The 17,233-nt window shown below is 35.0% G+C and overlaps 2 protein-coding genes across 2 annotated transcripts; one reads left to right on the top strand and one right to left on the bottom strand.

Annotated features, from left to right (window-relative positions):
- Nucleotides 1-2,962: 2,962 nt before the first annotated feature.
- On the bottom strand, nt 2,963-4,996 carry LOC145595377 (beta-amyrin 28-monooxygenase-like). Its single transcript, XM_081651776.1, has 3 exons — nt 4,042-4,996; nt 3,734-3,921; nt 2,963-3,272 (listed from the first exon to the last, which is right to left on the bottom strand). The coding sequence occupies exons 1-3, from the start codon at nt 4,994-4,996 to the stop codon at nt 2,967-2,969; spliced, it is 1,449 nt and encodes a 482-aa protein (XP_081507902.1). The 3' UTR covers nt 2,963-2,966.
- Nucleotides 4,997-9,984: 4,988 nt separating this feature from the next.
- LOC145594772 (prefoldin subunit 1-like) lies at nt 9,985-13,625 on the top strand. Its single transcript, XM_081651105.1, has 7 exons — nt 9,985-10,132; nt 10,329-10,383; nt 10,553-10,606; nt 12,432-12,537; nt 12,713-12,719; nt 12,812-12,896; nt 13,124-13,625. The coding sequence occupies exons 2-7, from the start codon at nt 10,360-10,362 to the stop codon at nt 13,235-13,237; spliced, it is 390 nt and encodes a 129-aa protein (XP_081507231.1). The 5' UTR covers nt 9,985-10,132; nt 10,329-10,359; the 3' UTR covers nt 13,238-13,625.
- The last annotated feature ends 3,608 nt before the right edge of the window (nt 13,626-17,233 follow it).

Raw genomic sequence — 17,233 nt, forward strand, 5'->3', positions numbered from 1 at the left:
GATTATTTAAACTTTATCATAAATTAATGAAGTATTATTTGACATTTTTTTAGAAAAAAATATAATGTCATCATAAACCGCAAACCATTTACGATTTGGTCTGGTTTGGTTTGAAAAAATTGACCAACCCGTATTTTGCGGTTTGGTTTGGTTTGAACTCAAACCGCACCAAACTAAATCATGTTCACCCCTAGCTACTGTGCAAGAACCCTCAGTAGTTTCACATTTGATCAAGTTCAGTTGTCACAATTACCTCACCTAGAACACTAACCTTAGTGGTTCATTTGCACAAAAAATAAAATAAAATAAAATAAATAAATAAAATAATTATAGATTAAGAGGCTGTGAATCTCGATGACACGATACAATATCTTTTTTTTTTCATTGTTTAATCTTGAAGAATTGAATTCTCTAATTTTTAATAGATTATACCAATATTTTGATTTTGTTGAGATCTTCTCATCATGGAATGCATTCCCCAACGTGCATAGACTAACATAATTCTCTCCTGGTTTCCTAATTTATAGGAACGAATGATTTGTTGTCAGTATTATTCTAAGTTTAGGATACAAGACTCCAGCACATGTTTGTCTCAACATTTTATTTATACGAGGTTACCTGTCAAAAATCCTCCGATCAAACCATTTTGAGAAATTCTGAGCAAATGTTTTAATTTTGGATCATATATATATTTGGTTTGTATATATACATATATATATATATATATATATATATATATATATATATATATATATATATATATATATATATATATATATATATATATATATATATATATATATATATATATATATATATTTTCTAAATTGATAATTTGTTCTAAACCTGCAAATCTTATAGTTTAATTTTGATCATTTTTGGGTTGTATACTTGTATATATATGCTATATATTTCTAAACTGATAATTAGTTCAAGACTAGACCTGCTATTTAATTTCCTCCTAATCATTGTTTCTTTCTTTCTTTCATTTTAGAATCAGATGCTATTGCAGTTTTACCTACCTGGAATTCTCCTATAACTTTCTTTCCCCTCTATAATGGTAGCATACATGCATATAAAAGTGAATCTTTGACCTTATTAAATATTATAGCTGAAAAATACTCATTATTCATTACTTTAAAACCCTTGTTAAAGCCTCGTTCTCTTCACCTTACAAAAATAAAATTAAGTAAAAATAATTTCAATTCAGTAAAAATAATTTCAGTTCAGTAAAAATAAGTTCGGTTCAGTAAAATTCAGTTTTCTTGAAGAAGAATTATAATAGAAAATCAGTAAAAATTATTTCAGTTTAGTAAAATTAATTTTGTTTCAGTAATAATAATTTCAGTTCAGCAAAAATAAGGTGAAGAGAATGGGGCCTTACTCTCTAGCACCTTAGTTTGTTTTTGCTTCAAGATTTATGCTTTTATTGTTCAACATTCTTACTCGTTTATTCATCAAGATTTGGAAATTTCTTATTCTATTTAATTCTTTTAATTGTTAATTATGCTTTCTTTTTAACTACTGTTATTGTTTTTACTACCTCCGTTAATTATTATGTGCAACTTTGGGGTATTATTTGTGAGATATAAAATATTCCAAAGTTGCACATAATAATTAATGGAGGTAGTAATTTTTCAATATGTGTGAGTAGTTTTCATATTATCTAGCAAAACCCAAATGTATTTGATGCATGAGTTAATTATTTTAATTCTCTAAAAAATTATTAGATTAGGGCTTACTTGTTTGGCATCGTTTTTGGTTTTCAATTTTCTGTGTGTTTTTTTTTTTGTACAACAAAATACCAAAAATAGGAAACAAGAAAAATTTGTTTCCGATCCACTTTTCTGTTGTCTGTTTTCAAAATTATTATAATTTTAATAAGTTTGACTCATTTTTGATTCATTATATGACATATAGCATATGATTTGAAAAACAAAAAACCAAAAAAAAAAAAAAACAACATTAATACCAAACGAACCCTTAATCGTTTTTTTGGATTCAGTCTAAAATAATGTGTAGTATTAGTATTTAATTATTATTTTGGCCAGGTCAGAAAATGTTTAAGGAACTTGCTATGTATTTTTGGGCCAGAATAATAGGTTTGGGCACAAACATTTTGGCATGAACTTGGGTCTGACCCAAAGATTTGGCCCAAAATAGACCAATCTTTTGCCAAAGCCCAACCTATGATCTTGATGGATTGCAAATAAATTTTTTTAATGTAGGAAGTATTTGTTTTCGTTTAGAGCATCCACATTGGTGGGTGGGAACCTTCCCACCAATGTAGTTGCTTTCCCATTTTGTACTAAAAAAATATTTTGTTAATATTGGTGGGGTATGGAAAGTAAGAGGGAGTAAAGGTGGTAGGGTATAGAAAAATAGGAGAGAGAAAGTAAATAAAGAGGTTTATGAATGTAGGTAGGGGTGTCAGTTCGGATAATCGGATTAGGTCTGATAAGGTCGGGTTGGGTCGAATCAATTTTGTAAGTTGAGTTATACTAAATTATTATGTCCACGCGAGTCCAAATCAGAATCGGATATTTTTCGGGTCGGTTCCTAATCGGATCGGGTGTGCTTTTGACACCTCTATGTAGGTATGAAATTGTAAAATGGGAATTGTATGTGATAAAATTAGTGGAAAGTGGTGTGGACTAGTGAGGTGAGGAGAGAGAAATTATGGGGAGCCCTATAAATGTTGATGCTCTTGGTAACTCCATGTAATTTCATTTCATTTAGCCATTGTCCAAAAAAAAAAATTAAAAAAAAAAAAAAAAGTAGAACAATATTTTAATTCACCAACTAAATTAATTAAATTAGCACTAAATTACTAATGACACATCAAATAAATGATAAAACTAGTAGAAAGATCAATAGATAATCTCAAACACATGATAACATTGTGTGATACACAAGAATAGCTAGTCTATAATAATATTGTTTGCAACAACCACTTCTTTGACCATCTAAACTTTCACATTGTGTGGAATGAGGCGAATAGGAAGCCCTTTTTCTGGATTAGGAAAAGGATTAGCTATTATTTTTTCATCAAGAATTATTTTCTCAAATTTATATCTCTTCACCACATTGTGCATAAATGCTAGTATCTCCAACCGTGCATACTCCTTGCCGGGACACATCCTTGGCCCTCCCCCAAATGGTACATACGTGTATGGTGCTGGCCCGCTTCCCTCGAACCGACTTGGGTCAAACTTATCTGGTTCCGTGAAATATTGTGGGTTTCGATGAGTTGAATAGGCACTCCAATATAGCTACAACCAACAAAGATAGAGGGGAAATCAATAAATCATACGGTCGATAGTTTTTTTATTTTTTTTTATTTTTAGAAGAATCATCCGTCGATAGTGTTGGGAGTTTATACGTGAACAATATTAAAATACTTATGAGTTTTTTTTTTCCATTAAAAAAGTACACAAGAGATAGAGTAGAGTTCATCGTGGGCTAGCTTAGACCAGCGGAATTTTGTGGAAAATAAATATTTCGCCACAATTGTTAGATAGAGCAACATGGGTCCGACCATACCATACTCAAATTGGTCTAAATAATCAAGGTGAACCACATTTCAAGAAAAATTCAAAATTATGCCCTGACACGTATGACCCGAATTTGTTCATTAGCTCTAGAATGAACAAAGTGCACCCTAGCACAACTTCAATTAACACTCTAAGGTAGATGTTACAACTTACAAGTGGTTAAAATCTTATAAACATACCTTCCAACCCTTAGGAATGTTGAAACCAGCATACTTAAAGTCAGCCATAGCTTCTCTAAAAGCTCCTTGTAATGGAGGAATTAGCCTCATTACTTCACAAGCCACATTCCATGAATACTTCATCCTTTGCATATCCTCCCATGTCAACAACTCCCCTGCCGCTTTCGATTTCGCAATCTCCATTTGCTCTGTACAACCCAAGAGAAACAGATTAACAACATAATAAACCCCAACATTCATGATCAAAAGATGCAATAGAAATTTTCATTTTTTTTTTTCATGCATAACTTTTACTAATATATACATACCTTCATAAACTGCATCATATACATGAGGAAGTTCAGCAAGGTAATTGACAATGAAGGTAATGACAATACTAGCAGTATCATGTCCACCAATTAATAAACCTAGGATTTTATCTGCAATATCCATTTCATTCATATGTTGCCCATTTTCATCTGTTTTAGTTAGCATGTGAGACAATATATCTTGGGTTGGTGTTGCTTTTTTCTCTGCTAAATCAATCTTCCTTTGGTTAATGATCAATATGAGCTCCTTCCTTATAAACTCGGCGGCCTTAATCGCCTTGTTAAATGGTGTTCCAGGGAAATTAATTGGGATAGAGATAACCCCGGAAACCAAGAGACGAAATGGATCAGCAAAACGAGCTACATGGGTGGGATCCTCGACACTAAGAAAAATGTGACACGCGAGCCAAAAGGTATATCTTTTGGCTAATAGGAAAACAAAGACTTCCTTTTTGTTTTCCCACCCAGAGGCAAAGTGCCTCTGGGCCATGGTATCCATTATACCAACGTACTTTTGTAAGGCCTCGGCCTTTAGAAATTGAGGAAGGAGTTTCCTCATTTTCATAGACTCTTCCTTAGAGTTAGTTTGGAGGGAACTAGGGAAGACTTTGTTTACGGCCTCTGGCCACCAGGTTGTAACAAGCTTGTTCTCGTTAGAGAACAAGAACTTGTTGCCTGTTGGGCCACAAAAATAGGCCACGGGCTCCCCAAGAATGTTCGTCTTAAAGCATTCTTGGGAATATTTGACCATACGGTCAAATACAAATTTCTCGGGGTGGCCTTTCCATCCCGTGGACAAGAACTCTAGTGTCTCACCGACAAGAGGCCATCCGGTCCTTCCTTGAGGAAGGTTTGCGGAGGAGAAGAGGGATCGATGTTTATAGAAAAGGATTTGAAGTGAGAGCAAGATGAGGAGGAGAAATCCTAGGAAGAAGTAACAAAAGAAAAGTTCCATGTTCTATTAGTACTTAATTATTGAATTTGTAAAATTTTGGATTTTTGACTATGAATGTTGAGAAAGAAGTAAAAAGGAGTTTATATAAGACCATCTTGTAAGGAAGAAATTGTACGGACTAATTTATTTTCAATTCACAAGATTGCACTATCATAATAATATCATTAGTCTATCTAACTCAAAATCAATAACATGATGTACTTATTATATCTTGAAAAAAATATGGTGGTGTCATGAAAATCAAAGAAAATTTTGCGATTCTTTTTTCACCAAAATCTGTTATTTGATTTACTTACGTGAAGTGAAGCTGCATGAAATTCGTGGAACGTGAATAACTGATCTTGCATCTTGATTCAAATCCCAATAATTAAGATCAAAATTTTATTATTTGGTCTTTGATTTGGGTGGATTGTATAAGACTAATTAAAAACTGCTTAGTATGTACGTCTTACATTTTTATTTGCCATACTAGTCTACTTTGTTGGATTATTCAATTACACGAATACGCATTTCTTTCACAATTATATGACGTTTGCGATTTGTGTTTTGTACTACCTAGTCAATCATCATTTGAACCCCTTTTTTGTTTATTGAAACAATCATCATTTGAACTTAGAAAGTATGAAAATTAAAATAAGAAGAAATCCCTAACAAAGTACTCAAGTCGATTTGAGACTAAACTTCTCTACGCTTGGCTTGAGCTCGACACTAGTCAGCTTAGGCTCAACACAAAGCTTGTCAAACTCAGCTTGAGCAAGAAATCCTAGACATTAGCTCGGCTGGACTCAAGATCCACTAGGGACTAAAAAGCTCAATTATCAAATGCTCGATCAATCTGCTACTCCCTTCGTCCACAAAAGTTCGATCATTTTAGCCTAATTTTAGTCCCAAAATGATCGACCCGATATTTGCATTAAAATATCTATCAATTTACAACAATATCTGTGCAAAATTAGTGTTCTCATATAAATTTTGTTTTTCCGTGACTTTTATTACTTTCTCTCTCTACTTTTTTACAAACCCCACGTAAATTTATCTTTCTAATATACGTAGTACTTTTATTTCATTTTATTTAAATTTCTTAATACCCGCGGAATCAACCCAAAATGGTCGTTCTTTCGAGGACAGAGGAAGTATCAAATTTACCCATTTTAAATTACACTATTTTATTAATAATAACTCAATAAATAAGCCCCAAAAATAGCAATAGCCCCTAGGCATTGATGTTAATATAAAGGAAAATTGGCTTAAAATAATACCAACTACCAACGGAGTGTGCAAAATAATAAAATCTCAACTATTTGCTATTAGTGGTACCACCTTTTATACTATATGTGAAAAATAGTACACCAATCACCGAAAATGTATTTCGATGAATATTCCATCTATCTTTGTAATTTATTATAATTTTTTATATTAATTTTCTGTTTCCTTTCCAAAATACATACATAGTATTACGTTAACAATTTTATTTACAATCCAAATTAATAATGCACCACCCTCTTGTTAGGGTTTTTTTTTAAAAAAAAAAAGAAAAATCAATATGTAATTAATTTATTTTTTTTCATAATACATATAGTAATTTCTACATCACACAATAGTAAATAGGTTATTTAAATGCCTTATTATTATGTTGATATAATTAGTTTCAAAGTATCTGAAATTTTCCCACATTCACCAACCATAATAATGTTAGGAATTTTTTGGATTTTTAAAATATTTTTTGAAAATGATTAAATTAAAAATACCCTATTTACTATTGTGTGGTAGACTAGTAGTATAAATAATCACTACATGTATTTTGAAATAAATTATTTAAATACACATTAACAATTTTTTAAAATAAAACCTAACAAAGGAGTGGGGCATGCATTATTAATTTGATTGTAAAGGAAATTATTAATACAATATGTATTTTGAAAAAAAATAATTAATAAAATAATAGTAATAAATATAGATGGAATATTACTCAAAATACGTTTCTGGTGACTTGCGTACTATTTTCCACATATAGTATAAAAGGTGGTACCGTGAATAGCAAATAGTTGAGTTCGTATTATTTTGCACACACCATTGATAGTTGGTATTATTTTAAGCTAATTTTCCTAATATAAAAGTATAGTTTTAGGTTACAACTAGGTTAGTTCTCGTGCCATGCACGATAATCTTCAATAACCATTATTAAGTTTTAATAATTAATTTTTATAAATATAGAAAATTCTAAATATATAGTTGCCAAATTTTGAGCAAAATAAAAGATTATAAAAGATATGTTAGATATTAAATGATGAAGAAAATGAGCAAAATTATGTTAAGAACAAGCCATTTATATATTTATGTTAAAGATATGTAAAACCCTTTTTATTTTAAGTAACTAAATTATAAAAGGTTAGGGAATTATTTTTATATAAATAAGATTTTTTTACTTTAATTGAATTTTATTTTATTAAAAAAAACTTAAGGACACACCAGAAAATAACACGTGTCATTACTGTTGTGTCTTTTAGTATATAGTTATTGATTTATTTTATGAACAAAATTGAGCTTGCTCACCAACTTTCAAATAATAATGCAAAGGATATCTCTAGTTTGACTTATTAAGACCTTGATCTAATTCCTATCAAAACTCAAGCTGAGTTTTAACCGAGTAGAGTTTGGGTTTTAATAAATGTTACAATTTAACGGTGCATAATTTTAGGTAATTTGATTGACTTAAACAAAATAAAAATTCTATAAAAATAATTTCAATTCAGTTTAAATTATTTTAGTTCGGCGAAAATCATCAATATATATACTAAAAGACACACCAACAATGACACGTGTTATTTTTTAGTGTGTCTCTTAGGGGTTTTTTTTTAATAACTACTACCTCCGGTTCGTATTATATGCAATTTTGGAATTTTTTATATCTCACAAATATTACACCAAAGTTGCATATAATACGAACCGGAGGTAGTATATATATAGGAAATAAATCTTATATGGAGTACATAAATAAAATATTACAAAGAAAAAAATTTCCTTCAAAAAAGAAAATAAATAAAACTAGGAAAGATTTAATGTATCTTTCCAAATATATATTGATACCATAAACTTCTTAACAAAATTTGTGACATATGTAGAGTTACGTACTAATTTAACGTTAATAAAACAATGGTTTTTATTTTGAAAAAATAATAATAATTGTATTTAATCATGTATAAAAAGCTTGCTCACAAAGATCATTGTTGGGCAACCGAAAGCTCTCTTCGTGACTTAGCAACTACTCCTATTCCTGAAGCTATTGATGGGGTGCTATTGTGGAAAAGATGTGGGATGCTGATGGTGATTGGAGATGGGATTTATTCTCGGATTTATTACCCTCATATGCTCTTAGATTGATAGCTGCTCACAAAGTGTTTAAAGACTCAGATATGGAAGATCTTAGGTTCTGGAAGGATCTAAATCGGGCAAATTCTCAATCAAGTATGCTTTAAAAACCATGAAGAATGAGGATCATTTGATCAAAGAATCGAAGTGGGATTTGGCTTGGAGCACAACTGTGCAGCAACGAATCAAGATGTTTCTTTGGCTAGTGCTTCATGAACGCTTGCTATGTAATGTTAACCGTGTTAAACGCCAATTAACTGATGACCCAAGGTGTAATTTATGCAACAGCCAAGATGATGAGACTCTCATTCATTTATTTCGAGAATGCAACTCAGCTAAAGTGGTTTGGGCTAGCATTGGTAGTACAGCCACTTATCCCTCCTTTCTTAGTGGGGATCTTCAAAGCTGGCTAATACTAAATGAAAGCGGAGGGTCTTATCTTCTCTGAAAAATGGCCAACCTTATTTGCCACAGCTCTTTGGTGGATTTGGAAGTGGCGCAGTAGCCACATCTTTGGTAGAACTGATGATATCCCTTATGACAAGGGATCCTTTATTCGTAGCAAAGCAGATGAAGCTTGGAGGGTTCTAATGGGTGCTCAAGATGATCAATCCTCAGTGAATGGTGGTCCAGCCCGTAGAGAAATCTTGATCAAATGGCAGCCCCCTCCTATGGGTTGGTTCACCCTCAACACAGATGGTGCTGCTAAGGGATCACCTGGTGATGCTGGTGGGGGTGGTATCTTGCGTGACTCCTATGGCCGTTTTGTCAAGGCTTTCTCAGCTAATCTAGGTGTTTGTTCCTCCTACCGTGCTGAATTGCTTGCTCTAGAAATAGGTTTTCGAATGGCAATTGACAAAGGCATTTCTAAGGTAGTACTACAAATGGACAACAAAGCTTGTGTTGATGCTTTAAAAGGCGAGTTTTACAAGAAGGAGAGGGTGCGATTATCCTAAGGGAATGTCGCAACATCATTAGGTCTTTAGGACTTAATTCATGTATTTTTCATTGTTTTAGAGAGGGGAACAAAGTGGCTGATAGTCTTGCTAACCTAGGAGTAGTTCAAAGGGAGAGAGTCCTTTATTTTGATAATCCTCCTATCGAAATAAAGGAGCTTCTTCAGGAGGATTTCCTAGGAGTCACTACTCCCCGTTTAATTTTGTAATTTTCTTATGTTTAAATAAAGGGCTTAGCCTTCTTTTGCACCAAAAAAAACAAAGATATGAAAAAATATTTGTTGATTATTATGCAACACACATAAGAGAGAATGAATAACAGTATGCAAAAAAGAAATCTATTTACGGGTTACATATTGTTAAAATTTTTATTTGTTTAACAAGAAGAAAACAATATAAATTGTTGGTGAAATGTATATAAATATACATAATACGCATTTTAAAATATCTATTTTGCTTATAATGGACTTTCATAATAAATTTAAAAAATTAATAACTTAGTCAGATTTAATTTTTTAAAGTTAAATATATATAATGTTAGTTAAAAAAATAATTATTAAAAATTATCGTGTATGACACGAGTTCCTAACATAATAAGATGAAGTGAACGAGCCGTAACTAAACAAAAAAAAAAAAAAAAAAAAAAAAAAAAAGCGAGGAAAACCAGCGTCTACTAATCTGCTTCTCATTTTTTTTCGTTCCTAAACTTTTCTCGACAGTATAGACGGCTTCCATATTCTTCAGGTGATCAACAGCCTGCCACCGGCGAATCGAATCGGTTAACTTTTCCCGGCGACCTAGCATCTCCAAGGTTCATTCATCTTCTTCACAAATGAAGCATTCAATCAATTTACAGATCTAGGGTTTTTCCAATTAAACCCTACTACATTACTCTTTCTTCATCATTTTTTTTTATATTTTGTAACTTTTCGCTTTTATTCTACGAATAATTTGAATACACATACTCCTATTTACTATGGATGATTATTTGCTATTTTCTGATACAGTTTGAATTAAGTCTGCATTTCAGTAGCTAAAATGGTGGATGAAGCAAGCAGAACAGTAAGTTTAAACTTAGTTTTAGCAATTATTTAGTTCTTGTATTTTTTTAGATTGATGAAGCAATTGCTGACCTAAATTTCTTATTCGTATAATTATGATTTTTTTGTTTTACTTTTGTTAATATGTGAAGTATTTAAGGGTATTGCTGATTTTAAATTTATGTATTTAGGCATTCATTGAGATTCAAGGACGCATGATTGAGACTACTTCAAAATTGAAGCAGGTTAGCTCCTCCCCTTGCTATAGATAATGATCTGTTGTTTTATTATTTAATTTCGTTTTCTTAATCGTATTCATTTTACGACTTAGAATTGATAAAAAAAATTTAAATTGCCATGGTGTTATGGAATTTTCCTTCAAAAAGAAAAGGTTGGTTTTTGTGTTCTTTGTTATAGTTTTTGTCTTTGGAATAATATGTATATTTGGTATCCATTCTATTCGTCGAAAACCTGTTCTTGGGTACACACCAAACGATTACAATAAGATGAAGGGATTTGGATATGAATGAAAGATATGAAAAGTTGAGATTGGTTAAATTTGTGCTTAAGTGGAGCTTTGCAAATCCAATTAGTTACCTAGTGAACAAGATGTTCTTATTCGCTTACATTGGAAGATTTGGAGCTATGTTAAAGACGTGTTACTGTTGTTTAAAGATTGAATTATTTATTTGATTGGGCAGAATTGGAAATTGTACCTATTCTCAGGCATAAGATGGTTGGAAGTAGACTATTAGTAGTTCGTTAAATCTTGGTAGTCAAAAATAGAAAAGAAGGGTGTGATGACTAGTGTTACATCCCTTTCCGTCACATTTATTCTGGAGAAGCAATTTAAGGAGAGGAGTCATATTGGTGTATTGTTGATTAAAGCTGAATAAAAAGGGAAGGTAATGGGATGATTTATTGTTTTGAGGAACAGAGATAGAGGCTGGAAAATATTATCAAAAGATGGCCCTGCATTAATGAATAATGAGGCTTTTATTTTGGGAGAAATGAAGCAGAGATATTCAAAAGTTTGACGTTACCACTCTTTAGAGGCCTTCATTCCCAGCGGTCAAGTTACATATAGGTATTGAATTGAAAATGGTCTTCTGATAATTAAGGAATCGTGACAGCCTTTTTTCTTGTGTAGCTTATATTTCCTCTTTATTCCAAATTTTTATTAAGATGGTTAATTTATTTAAAGAACTTAGATCAAAATGGTACAATATTATCCTTAATCCCTATAATGTTTTGTTATGGTGAAAAAAAGAGTTTAAAAGGTTCATTTCCATGAAAATTGCTTGACATGGCACAACTCTGGGCTAGCTTGCTAACTCTGCGAGTTTGGACAGTGGTATATTGCTTGTATAATAGTACCTGTTACAAAGCTTGCCTACCCATTTTTGCCTATCGCTTTTATACCTGTGTGTTGTTGTAGGCATTTATTGATTTTTTCAGCCACGTGTTTAAAGCACCTAAAAATTGATAATATCATAGAAGACCCTCAAAATAGATAATTATCATTGGATCCGCTTGTGCTTGCCTCAACCTGGTCTATAGTCACAAACTCACAAGCCCCGATCACCCCCCTTGACACTACTCCTAAAACCAATAGGCATGATTGCATGAATGCCCATCAAACTTGTCCCCAGCCTGTGTTGTTGCTTCATGCTCACAAGCCCTTTTCTTACTTGAATTGCTAGCAGATGAGAGTGCGTCACACGGATCTTGTGTCAAAACACTTGGACCATGACACATATGTAGATATGTGAAGCCATCTATAGTACAGTACTACAGTTTACTTTTTTTTCCTTTCCCTAGACTATCTCCAAATCCTATTACTCATCCCGTTCCTCTCCAAAAACATGCTATGAAGAATGATCTTGTTTAGTGTGATAAGTTTTTTGTTGGTACATGTCTTCTATATTCTGATGTTAGCACTACAATAATTTGTGACTCATAAAGTGCTCCGTATCAAATTATTCCCTCTAGTACATTAGTTTTATGGGCTGAAATTGGTCCGTTAGGCTTTTGTATGATAAAATTAACCATGATTTATGATCTTTCCAGGTGCAAAACCAAATCCGATCTAAAGAAACAGAAAAGAAGCGTGCTTACTTAACCTTGGAGGAGTTGCGACAAGTGCCTGATGACACAAATACATACAAATCCATTGGTAAGGTCAATATCAGTATAATTTATTGATACATGAAGTGACAACATATCTATACTTGTTGGGGTTTGTTGCAGTTTGGGACCTATGTTCAATTGATTGCGATTGTTGTCTTGGTTGATTATTTACCTTATAGATTTTTGAACTTATTGTTAATTTTGTTTCCTTGGTTTTGCAGGAAGAACGTGAGTGTCCTCCTTGGCTTACAGGAATCTGTGGTTGTAAATCCTCAACAATATTTTGACACCCTTCTATGGTTTTTGTCCATAATATTTAGGTTTGTACTGGAGCCAAAATCGGTCTTGATTGATGAACAGGAACAGAAGTTCAAGGACAGTGAGACTGCAATTGCTTCTTTACAGGTTTTTATGCTTATTAATTTGTTGGTTTCCTCAATTTTTTCATTTGTTAGGTTTTCAGGTTTATCTTTTTTTGTAAATCTTTGAACTTCATATCAACAAGACCTCTTAGCAATATTTCAGCCCCCCCCCCCCCTCTCTTCTTTTTTCAGTTGTATTTGTTCACTTATACAGACTACATTATTGCTGAAAATTCTAACTTGATGCATTGTCTTTATCTTTGGTGACAGACTTCTAAAGAGTACCTGGAGAAACAGATGGGGGAAGTGGAAAACAACCTAAAGGAGCTGCTGCAACAAGATCCTGGTCTCGCCAGCCAAATCATGTCTCTTTCAGTAATGTAAATCTCACTTTAGAGAATTATCTTTTACACTTTGTTTGGATAAAAGAAAATGGAAGGAAAAGAATTGAAGGGAAAGATAGGGGGACAAACTCTCTTGTTTGGGTAAAGAAATGAGGGAAGGAAGGGAAAGGAGACGGAGGGATCCATTTTCCCTCTCTCTTTAATAGGCATAATCCCTTCAAAATTGGAGAAATTTGGAGGGAAATTGGAGTTCACCTCCCCCTCCCTTTCTTTCCCCTTCCCTTCCTCCTATTTCCGTCCCCTTCCTTTCCATCCTTATTTGCTATCCAAACAAAGCGTTAATCCTGTTTTTCTTTTATAGATTTGGTTTTGTTTTGAATTACCTGTATGGGTTCCATGATAATTTAAGATCATATCAAGTTTCCTCACTTATCTACTCTTGATTTCTGGAAGCTCTTCTTAGAGAATCTTTGACTAAAGCTGTGCGGCTATGCAACACGTATAACTTTTGGCATCACGCATCACTCAATCAGAAATTAAAAAAAAATTAAAAGCTTAATGTGTTAGGTATGTAACAAACTATAATTTGACAAAATGCCCTTGAAATAAGTCAAATTTGTAATGGGAACAAAATCAATCAATCAATCAATCAATCAAAGCCTTAATCCCAAAAGTGGGGTCGGCTAACATGAACCAAATTTGATTATTCCGTGTAGTCATCAACATAAATCTTTCTCCTCCATCCCTTACGATCCAAAACTTCATCCTCACGTAAATCCATGCACTTCATATCCTTCCTCACTCCTTCCAACCAAGTCATCTTTGGTCTCCCTCTTCCTCGTTTAATCCCTCCATGGTCCCACTCTTCCACTCTTCGCACCGGTGCACCCTCGGGTCTCCGTCTTACATGTCCAAACCAACGCAGACGATTTTCCCTTAATTTATCTACAATGCCCGCCACACCTACTTTCTTGCGAATAACCTCATTTCTGATTCTATCTCTTAAAGTGTTTCCACACATCCACCTTAACATGCGCATTTCCGTAACCTCCATCTTTTTAATATGCTCTTTCTTAGAAGCCCAACATTCTGTACCATAGAGCAACACTGGTCTTATGGCAGTCCTGTAGAATTTTCCCTTCAACTTTAAGGGAATGCTGCGGTCGCATAGCACTCCCGTGGCCGCTCTCCATTTAAGCCACCCTGACTTAATCCTGTGGGTCACGTCTTGATCAATGTCACCATTCTTCTGGATGATCGACCCTAGGTACTTAAAACATTCACTCATGGTCAAATCCTTTCCATCCAAACTCACCACTTCATTGCTTGTCCCCCTCTGAGTGCCAAAACGACATACCAAATATTCAGTCTTACTCCGACTTAGCTTAAACCCTCTAGATTCCAACCTTTGCCTCCATTGCTCCAACTTGACATTAACCCCATCCTTAGTCTCATCCACCAAAACGATATCATCTGCGAACAGCATACACCATGGAACCTCATCTTGAATTGGTCTAGTTAATTCGTCTAGAACCGTTGCAAAAAGAAAAGGGCTTAATGCAGACCCTTGATGCAATCCGATTGTAATAGGGAAATCTTTTGTCAACCCTCCGCATGTCCTCACATTTGTTGACACATCCCGATACATATCCTTAACTAGGTCTACATACCTTCGTGGGATACCTTTCTTCAACATTGCCCACCAAAGTATCTCTCTTGGCACCTTGTCATATGCCTTCTCTAAATCAATAAAGACCATATGAAGATCTTTCTTCTTTACCCTATAAAACTCCATCATTTGTCTTATCAAATGGATTGCCTCCATAGTAGATCTCCCAGGCATAAAACCAAATTGGTTATCTGAAATGCTTGTGCATGCCCTCAACCTTTGTTCAATCACCCTTTCCCACAACTTCATAGTATGGCTCATAAGCTTAATTCCTCGATAGTTAGAACAATCTTGAGCGTCTCCTTTGTTTTTATAAACCGGGACCAAGGTGCTCTTCCTCCAATCTTGTGGGATCCTTGTAGCCGTCCATATCTTGTTGAAAAGGTTTGTTAACCAATCAATACCAATCTTACCCAAACACCTCCACACCTCTATCGGTACCCCATCAGGGCCAACCGCCTTCTTAGGTTTCATCTTCCTCAGTGCAATCTCCACCTCTACTCTCCTAATCCTTCGCACATACTCCATGTTGATTTCTTCATCACTCATAGAGGTATCTCCTATCACAACTCCATTACTTCCATTAAATAATTCATCGAAGTACCCCTTCCACCTGTCCTTGATGCCCTCCTCTTGCACTAGGACCATTTGGTTCTTATCTTTGACACACTTCACCATGCCAATATCCTTCCTTGCCTCTTGTCTTCTCTTTGCCATCTTATAAATGATCCTTTCTCCCTCCTTGGAATCAAGCTTTTCATAAACCTCCTGATATGCCTTTTCTTTTGCTTGGCGAACAGCTGCCTTTGCCTTACTCTTAGCCTCCTTATACGCTGCAAAGGTTTCATCACTCCTACATTTTCCTAAGGCTTGATAGCATTCCCTTTTTTGCTTAATTACTGCTTTCACCTCTTCATTCCACCACGAAGTATCTCTCTGTACCGAAGTTCTTCCCCTTACTTCCCCTAAGACCTCTTTGGCCACTCTTAGGAAACAGTTCTTCATTCGTAACCAGGTCATGTCCGGATCCACCTCTCCATCCCAATCCGCTTCTTCAATTACCTTTTCTGTAAAAACCTTAGCTTTTGCATCCCTTAGGGTCCACCATCTTATCCTTGGTTCTTCTTGTCTAACTTTTTTCTTCGCCTTCTCTTTCAGACGAATAGTCATTACCAATAGCCGGTGTTGGGTGACCACACTCTCCCCTGGGATAACCTTACAGTTTATGCAACTTTGTCTATCTATGCTCCTTGTGAGCAGGAAGTCTATTTGAGTTGCATTTGCTCCATTCCGAAAAGTTATCAAGTGTGAATCCCTCTTCTTAAACCAAGTATTAGCCAAAATTAAATCATATGATTGGGCAAAATCCATAATAGCTTCACCACCGGCGTCCCTCTGCCCATACCCAAAGCCTCCATGGACACTCTCATAGCCATCTCGGCTCGCCCCAACGTGCCCATTTAGATCCCCTCCAATATATAACTTCTCTGAGTGGTGGACACCCTGCACCACCTCGTCTAGGTCCTCCCAAAATTGTCGTTTCTCTTCTGCATCTAAACCCACTTGGGGAGCATAAGCACTGATAACATTCACAATCTCCTTGCCACATAGCAACTTCAGCCTTATCAACCTATCGTTCTTCCGATAGACCTCGATCACCTCTTTTGCCAACCTCTCATCGAGAACCACACCAACTCCGTTCCTAGCTCCACCATTCCTTGTTCTGTGGCTCGTTTCTTGCCCAACATACCATACCTTATACCCCAAAACCAAGCCTCGAGCTCCTTCTCCTGTCCATCTTGTCTCTTGGAGGCACATGATGTTCACGCGTCGTCTTTTCATTACTTCTACCAATTCTGCTGATTTTCCCGTAAGAGACCCCACATTCCAAGAACCAATCCGCAAACTAAATTCTTTTCTCCCACGCTCCCTCCTGATCCCAACTCCAAGTCCTTGATTATTTGACACCACAATTGGGCAATATGGCGCGTCGCTTCTGGGCGACGACCTAGCAACCCTTACATACTTATCACTGCACCCGGGTCTGGGAAGTGCAGCGCGTCGCTCAGTAGGGAACGCCCCAATGGCACGCCCTTGCTCATTTGACACCACACTCGGGCAATGTGGCGCGTCGCTTCTGGGCGACGACCTAGCAACCCTTGCATACTTATCACTACACCCGGGTCTAGGAAGTGCAGCGCGTCGCTGAGTAGGGAACGCCCCCACGAAAATATCTGTTTGGCTCATGTCATGGGATGTGACGAAGTTTTATACTGGCTGTCACTGGCCTACCGTAACCCTCCTCCTTTATCCAGGCTTGGGACTGGCAGCGGGAAACCCACTGGCGGAGTTTGTAATGGGAACAAA

This window comes from Chenopodium album, chromosome 19 (assembly GCF_948465745.1).
Source record: "Chenopodium album chromosome 19, dcCheAlbu1.1, whole genome shotgun sequence".
Lineage (NCBI taxonomy): Eukaryota > Viridiplantae > Streptophyta > Magnoliopsida > Caryophyllales > Amaranthaceae > Chenopodium > Chenopodium album.